We start from the raw sequence: 8,036 nt of genomic DNA on the forward strand, positions 1-8,036 counted from the left end.
GCTGTCCATGGCGGGTGCATGCCTATAAAGAAAAATGGAAAGATTATTGGGAATGCTCAATTGTCACTCTGCACACTTATCATTTGCCGGGCGTGCAGAAGTCCCATCGCAACCTTACATCGCAATATATTGCAAACGAGATGTACGGGTTGATAGTAGCCAACCTGTCATTTGAACCAAAGTCTATTATCAGGCATATTCAGGAGAAGTACATGTATACCATCTCGTACGGGAAGGCGTAGAGTGCAAAACAGAAGGTGTTAGAGATGAGGTTTGGCACGTTCGAGGTTGCATATGATAATATTTCTCGATTGTTGGCCGTCATTTGTCAAAGAAATCCTGAAAGCTATTATGACTTGAAAAGTCAAGACAGAGGACAAGGTCCGCCCTTCATATTGCAGCGGGCCTTTTTCAGCTTGGGTCCATGCATTAACGCATTCCAACACTGCCGGCCTATCCTGTGCATCGATGGGACCTTTCTCACAGGAAAGTATAGAGGGCAAATGCTGACAGCCATTGCAGCGGATGGAAACAATCAATTGCTTCCGGTTGCTTTTGCTTTTGTTGAGAGCGAGAACACAGACAGTTGGTACTGGTTCCTGGAACGGGTTAAGCTTGCAGTCATTCAGAACAGGGAAGATGTGTGCCTGCTACATGATCGTCACGCCGGCATACTAAGGGCAATACTAGATTTGCAGGAGGGGTGTGTGGAGACCGGAGAGCCAGCCAAGTGGCGTGAGGTTCGCAGCAGGTGGTGCATGAGACATATCGGTGCAAACTTTTTCAGGCAGTTCAAGAATAAGCACCTTATGGATATGTTTAAGAGGCTATGCAAGGAAACAAATCAACGAAAATTTAACAAGCAGTGGCGGAAACTTTATGAACTGACCGAGAAGAAAAGAAGCGAGGACGCAGCAAAAACCAGAACTGTACAGGAAGAAGCAGAGGCTTTGTGTCTTTTGCCAACAGATACTGTACGTACTCATTTTCTATTAATTATATAACCGTTATCATGAAATAATATTATCTTCCAAATGTTTGCAACAGATATTCGTGCAAGGGATATCATGGCAACGAAGTGAACTGGGTTGTCAAGCTGCAGGAGTACGTAGGAGCGTGGCTAGACGCACCTGACGATGTGTGGGATGAGCTGCAGCCACACATAGAGGCGTCTTACGGCGCATACCTCCACTGGTACCTCACTCGCACGCATCCGTATATCACTCTTTCACGTATTGATGACGCGGAGCATCAGCACCCGCCGACCATCTCGGACACGTATCCCTTGTATCGTGATCAGGTGCAGCGTGGCGCGGTATGTCTTTCGCAACTTCAATTATTAAATCTTTTCTAAAAAAATGATAACAATATTACTCTGCTTCCCATTACTCATGCAGATCGATCTGATCAACTGCACGGAGGTCGAAGCTGCATATTAGATCATGTTGTTTGATCGTGGAGTACGTGTACCGGAGGCACAGTAAAAAAAAGAGATTTCGTCGGATTCATGACAACTTGACGCGAGCATTACGTGCACTGACGTGTTGCAGCAGAGACGACGTGGGGGACTCCAGTTCATCTCAGGCGTCCGCCTACATGTACACAGCTGGCCCATCGACCTCTGCAGCACCGCACGCAGTGTCCAGCGGTACTGCCGCCAGTTCGGGCTGTAAGTCCTTTTATAATTGCCATTTCGATCAACTTTGATTTACATGACTAATTTCATTTATTTTTATAGTGATGCACTCGACGGCGATAGGGCCTCCTCCTGCAAGAATGGAGTCTCAGACGTTTGGCGCCTATGCTCCAGGAACGTCTCTCCCACTGGGTTCGATGCCAGCTGCTCCGTATTCTCAGGGCTTTACTCAGCATGCGTGGTCGATGGGAGCTCCTGCACACGGTGGTCTGTTCGGTGTGCCGGACTGGGACGGCGGCTGCATTAGTTTGTCGGAGTTGGAGGGTGGAGGCGCCGGGGCAGACATCATTGGCCCCTCCCACAGACCTAGGATGACCCGTTCACGCCGGCGCCTCCTCCGCCTCATCCTCACCGTGCTCCAGATGCACTCACGTACTCGGAGGGGCACATACGCCGACGGCATAGGACTAGGGGGAGGAACAGGAGAGCGCGAGGACCGGGACAGGCGGAGTAGATACTTCTGATTCGGTAGACTCTGTATATTTAAACTATTTTTTGTATCATACTATTTTATTTTTAATGGCTTGATGTATCGTACTATCGTAATATTTGGATTCTACGTTGCAAAACGTTATCGCTTAACCATCTTCATACGAGTTTTAGATACCGTAATCTTCTTCGTAAAATTAAACTAAAATTTTGTATGTATACAAAAGAGTATGGCGAATAAATCTTGTATTTTAAAAAAGTATGAATTTTAAATAGTTTGAAAAACATAAATTCGAACAAAAAATAAGAATTTGGATTCTACATTGCAAAACGTTATCGGTTAACCATCTTCATACGAGTTTTAGATACCGTAATCTTCTTCATAAAATTGAACTAAAATTAAAAGCAAATTAATTAGTCTAATTATGATTAATTAGTATTTTAGGCGGTCGGACCGGCAGCACCGAATTTTTACTGGGGGGGGGGGCGCCCGTGCCCAGTGTGGGCGGTCTGACCAACGCAGCACATCCCGCCCGGGGATGCAGTCCGCACTGTAGGGGCCCCGCACCTCCCGCCCGTTGGGCGGGTGGGATGCCTTTGCCGTCGCGGGAGGGGCCTCTTCGCGAATAATATTCGCGAAGAGGCCCTCGGAAGGGGCCTGGAAAAAGATTTGGCACCTCCCGCCCGTTGGATGGGCGGGAGGTGTCCGGCCCCACACCTCCCGCGGGAGGTACCCATTTTTAAAAGTTTTCCAAATCGGCACCCTTTTCGAATTTAATTTTTTAACCCCTTTTTAAAAAAATTCCAAACGGGCCACGTTGTTCTCCTTTGGAGTGGGGTTGTCAGTTGCCGCTGAAGTAGCAATATGAGCTGTCAAGGTACTCCCTTTCATCCTTCCATTGGCACGCAAGCAAAGATAGGAAAGCTGCCGTTGTGCTATGAGGATTTTTTTTTCCCAGCACTGATGAGGACATGGTTAATGGACATGTACCATCCAATGCAATTCTTGGAGGCTGGGAAGCTAGCAAGTATATGCTGAGGAGAGGTCGGTCTCGCTGCCTATTCCATGATTTTCCATCCAATGGATAGCAAGCGATCGGAAGGGTAGGACCCACCGCACCATAAAAAACAAAGGCCGTGGGTCGTCGACTCGCCGTCCATGATCCGTCAACAGCAAGCATTAAGAAATGGGAAGAAGGCAGAGCGGTCAATGCCGGCGGCAGACAACACGCATCCTCCACGCCTAATTATAGAGTCTGTTTGGAGGGCTCCAGCCAACTCCGGCTCCTGCTGGCTCCACCGACTTCTTCTGACTCTACGAGAGAAAGGGAAGGGAAGAGAAGAGAAAACTGGTTCCGGTGAGGAGAAGCCAGAGCTCGCTGGAGCCCTTCCAAATGGATCCTTACTCATGAATCTATCGTACCTAGCAGATGTGCGCATGCTCTCTCTGAGCACGATTAGTTCCACCAAAGCATAAAGTAAAAGGAATAGTATTTTTTGGCGTGCTTACAATAAAATATCAGAAGTCACAAGTACAACACCGCCATTAAACACTACGGAGGAAAGAAATTGATGAACGAGATTTGATTTGCCAATCCAGACATACTCCTCCCGTCTAAAAATGCAACTCTCGCTTTCTAAATAGTCAAATAATTTCAAATTTTATCAACTTTATACAAAATATTACTTTATATTATACAATAACTATTATTAGATTAATAGGAACTATCAAAGGTCAAATTCTCTTTCATCCTTCGCACTATCCCATTCCCTCCTAATGAAAAACGTGCCTAAGCACGATCGCGAAAAAATCCTTCGCACTGCCCCTCCTCTGAACCCGAAGACGAAATGGGCACGGCACCGCGTCTCCCCCTCGCCTCTGTGATCTCATTGCCATTGGCGGACGCGATCGACAACGCAAGCAAAGTGCAAAGATATGAAGCCTGTCGTCGTCCTGCGATGCGGACATGGTTTGATGGAGATGTACTATCCAATCCAATCCATATGGTGGAAGCAAGGAAGCTGCAAGCATATGCCGGTCGGCTCGGTGTCGCTGCTTTATTCCACTCCATCATCCCATCCGATGGATAGCAAGGGTCCGGAGGGGCGGGGCTCACCTCCACCATAGAAAAAGAGGACCATGCGCTGGGTCATCGGTTCCTCGTCCTTGATCCGTCGTCACCAGCGGCAGCGGCAGCAGCACTGCAGAAATGGGGTGAGGGCAGATCAACACAGATACTTCCACGCTTAGTAGATCAACACATATACTAATAATAGAATAATTAAATTTATTGTGAATTAATCTTTATTTATACAATTAGTTTTATAGTTAGTTTATATTTAGTCCATCTAATTAATCTTCAAATATTCAATATGATCCAGATTAAAAATTTAAATTTTAGTTCCCCGTCCAAACAACCCTTGCTCGTGAATCTGCCGTACCAGGCGTGCGTGCATGCGGATGATTCCAGCAAGATTAACTAATTCCAGCTAGGGTCTGAACTGCGCGGCGGATTGATTCATTTTGCAGCGCGCAACTCGGAGGACAATCTCAATTCTCAAGTCTCAAGTAACAGAACAGCAACGCCAACATGGAAGGAACAACACAACGGAGGAAAGAAAATGGAAGAACAGGGGTTGTTTTTGCCGATCCAGACAGGTTTAGGAAACCAAGATGGGTGATAAGCATAGCCGCAGGCCAGATGATGGGATCCGATCCGATCAGTAGTCGTCGTCGCCGCCGAAGTCGTCGTAGCCGCCCCCGTAGCCGCCGCCGCCGCCGCCATACGAGTCCTCCCTCTCCAGGTTGTCCTCCACCCTCTCCGCCACGCGCTCCTCCATCTTGTTCTCCAGGTAGCTCGCCCCGCCGGCCAGCGCCAGCCCGCCGAGCACCCCCGCGGCCGCGCCCACGGCCAGCCCCGTCCCCATCCCCATCTTGTTGCCCTTCTTGCCGTCGGCAGCGACGGCGACAGGGGCAGCGCCGTACGCGGGTGCCGCGGTAGCCGCCGCGCCGTACGCCGGCTGCGGGGGCGGCGGCGCGGAGCCGCCGTAGGCCGAAGGGTACCCTGCGGGCGGCGCCGCAGCGTACGGCTGCGCGGCGCCGTAGCCGGCCGAGCCGTACGCGGCGCCCGAGCCGTAGCCCCCGCCGTAGCCGCCGCCGCCGGAGCCACCGTAGTAGCCACCGGCGCCGGCGCCGGGGCCGTAGGGGTCGCGGGTGCCCGTCTGCGCGTAGCCCCCCGCCGCCGGGTAGGGGTCGTAGTACCTGGCCGGCTCCTTGACCGCGACGCGGACGTCGAGGCGGCCCTGGGGCCTCCCCGATGGCCGCTTGAGGCGGAGGTTCCGCGCGGCCTTCCCGCCGAGGCCGGCCTCGTCGAGGACGTCGCGGAGCGGTAGGCGCGCGGACCCGACGAGCGGCTTGACGCCCTCGTCAGCGTTGGCGTGGACGACGTCGATGTGGAGCACGGCGTCGTCGAGGCGGGAGGCCGGTGGGAGCGGGACGAGGATCTTCTCGTCCCAGGTGGGGCTCTCGCCGCCGTCGAGGTCGACGCGGGTGCTGCACCGCGCGCCGGTGTCGACCCATGCCACGGCGTAGGGCCTGAGGTCGCCGTGGCGCCAGTTGACGTTCTTGAGGTCCCGGGCCGAGCCCACGGTCACCTCCACCTCATAGCGCGACCCCATCTCCGGCCGGCCGGTCCACGTGCGGTGACGGATCGGCTGCTTCTGGCACACTCGGCGGAGCAAGGGCGGACGGGAGGGAGGGAAAGCTTCTGTGGCTTGATGGCCGGATGGAGCAACGCGGGGAGGACGGCGGCGACCGTATAAATAAGGGGTCGGTGGGTGGATGCCTCGGGCCGCGGGGGAGGGGACGGGATGCGACGGCGTCACCCTCTGGCCGTAGTTTGACTGGGGGAGTGGGGACGCTGGGAAGAGGGCTGCATGCAGGAGGCGATAGGGAGCTCGTCGTCCACACGGCTGCCTGGCTTGGCGTGCGCTGCCACTTGCGGGAAGGTGCCCGCCTGCCTCCCACGCTTGGACAATTGGACCCGACGGGCTCCGGCGCGGCGAGGCGATGCCTGCACCGGCAGCGGCTGAACAAATCAACGTGGACCCACCCGACGCCAAGAGCGACCCAACCACTCCGTGCGCCAGCAGGCCAGGCCACTTGCTCCGGTGGACGGACGCTGGTTCCGCTCCCACGCCTCCACGGCGCTGACGGGAGCGGAGCGGCAGCCCCAGGGACACGGCGGTCGTCTTCCTCGCCGCTCTTCTGTCGTCTTCCTCAGATCGCCTGCGGTCTTCTCTTCTCTCGTCTGGGGTGTTGTTTTCCTTGCCTTGCCTTGCCTTGGGATCCTTCTTCCTTAGCTACGAAGGAATGAGGATTATTGACGACATTGCCCTCGTTAGACGTTAGGTGCCTGACAGCCTCCGCCCTGCAGTCTCAATGTCTCATCTTCCTTCCTTCCACGGTCACTACGGCTGTATGGATACGGTCTTCCTTTGGCAATATTTTAGCTTAGCTGTATTGACCGGACCAATCGCCACACGAGCAACTTGCTGCTGCCGAGATCCGGATCCCGAGTTGAAATTTTTTCGCACCTGACCAACCACCTCCGCTAAAATAATATAACAGCAATAATAATAACCTGTATTATACATCGAGCTAGAGGCCTCTCGTTCTAGTGTATCACGAGAGCTCCCGTTCTGGAAAGCGGACAACAAAAAGGCGTCCAGTGGGAAGACAAAAGAGGAAAAAAAAGAGACACGTAACAAAAGGCCTGATGCTGAATCTACAGTGAACCGTAAGTTACTGACGTTCAATCCGACTGGTCGATCCGATTTCTGTAAGAGTTATTCTATAATGGGAGCCCACTCCCTCCAGCGTAATTTTCTTCCTTTTTCCTTTTTCATTTCCTTTATATAGTTCCAGCCGGTGACGAAGTTTGTTTCCAAATTTTTCTTCCAAACTAGATATTAAGTTTTGCTTCCAAAATTTTTGCTTCTGATTTTACATTCTGCAAAAGGTATTTTTAAAAACCTTTTCTACCAAGTTTGATCTTAAGTTTTTTGCTTTCAAATTTTTCTGAACTTTTGTCCCCGAAATTTTTATGCCAAATTTGTTTTAAAATTTTATTTTCCAAATTTTTTCTCATGAAATATTGTTCCAGATGTTTTTTGAAGTTTCACCGAAAGTTTGTTTTAAAATTTTTCTCAAACTTTTTTCCTCCAATTTTTGTTTCTGAGCTTTTATATATTTTTTCTCTTTCTACAATTTTTATCTTTGCAATTTGATCAAACTTTGTGTATATAAATGTTTGTATGTAATTTTTGTGTATATAGTTTCTTATCAAAATAGGAAAAAAAGGGATACGTGAAAATTAGACATGGTCGGAAATCGACCGTATGGAGCGCTTCGTACGGTCGCCCGTAAATTAGGTTGGCCTAACAAAAGGGCTCTAGGAAGTAGTAACATCGAGTTATAGCTTCTCGGATTCCGGCGATCTCTTCTGGCTCCAACGGGAGGTGGGCGGAGTGGTTGGCGGCGGGGTCGCTGTCGGACACGAGCGGCGGTGGGGTCCGGCGGCGGCGAAGGAAGGATTTGGGTTAGGGTTTAGGGTTTCAGGGTTTGGGGTTTGGGGTTTGGGGGTTCTCATGGCCGGCGGGTTTAGAGGGATGGTCGTTGGCAGCGGCAAACCCAGCGGTGGTTGCGAGTTGTGGGTGGTGAGGCCGGCGGCGCTCGCCGCCGGCTGGGTAATGGAAGAGGCCGATTGGGAAGGGCGGTGGGGGCATAGCAGTGGCAGCGGTGGTGGCGGCAACAACAGTGGGTGGCGGATCCGGTGGTGGCGGCGCTGCCGGAGCTGGGACGGATGGCAAAAGAGGTGGAGGAACTCAAATCAAAGCATGGTGGAAGGAG

General features: G+C 51.8%; 1 protein-coding gene across 1 annotated transcript; it reads right to left on the bottom strand.

Moving 5' to 3' along the window:
- Positions 1 to 4,616: 4,616 nt before the first annotated feature.
- Positions 4,617 to 6,305, bottom strand: LOC112882499 (spidroin-2-like). The gene has a single exon (XM_025947575.1). The coding sequence runs from the start codon at positions 5,801 to 5,803 to the stop codon at positions 4,847 to 4,849; it is 957 nt and encodes a 318-aa protein (XP_025803360.1). The 5' UTR covers positions 5,804 to 6,305; the 3' UTR covers positions 4,617 to 4,846.
- Between the last annotated feature and the right edge of the window lie 1,731 nt (positions 6,306 to 8,036).

This window comes from Panicum hallii, chromosome 2, assembly GCF_002211085.1.
Source record: "Panicum hallii strain FIL2 chromosome 2, PHallii_v3.1, whole genome shotgun sequence".
Taxonomy (NCBI): Eukaryota; Viridiplantae; Streptophyta; class Magnoliopsida; order Poales; family Poaceae; genus Panicum; species Panicum hallii.

Bases quoted from the DNA above. Each gene is read 5' to 3' on its own strand.
- LOC112882499 (XM_025947575.1), bottom strand. From the start codon at position 5,803: ATGGGGTCGCGCTATGAGGTGGAGGTGACCGTGGGCTCGGCCCGGGAC.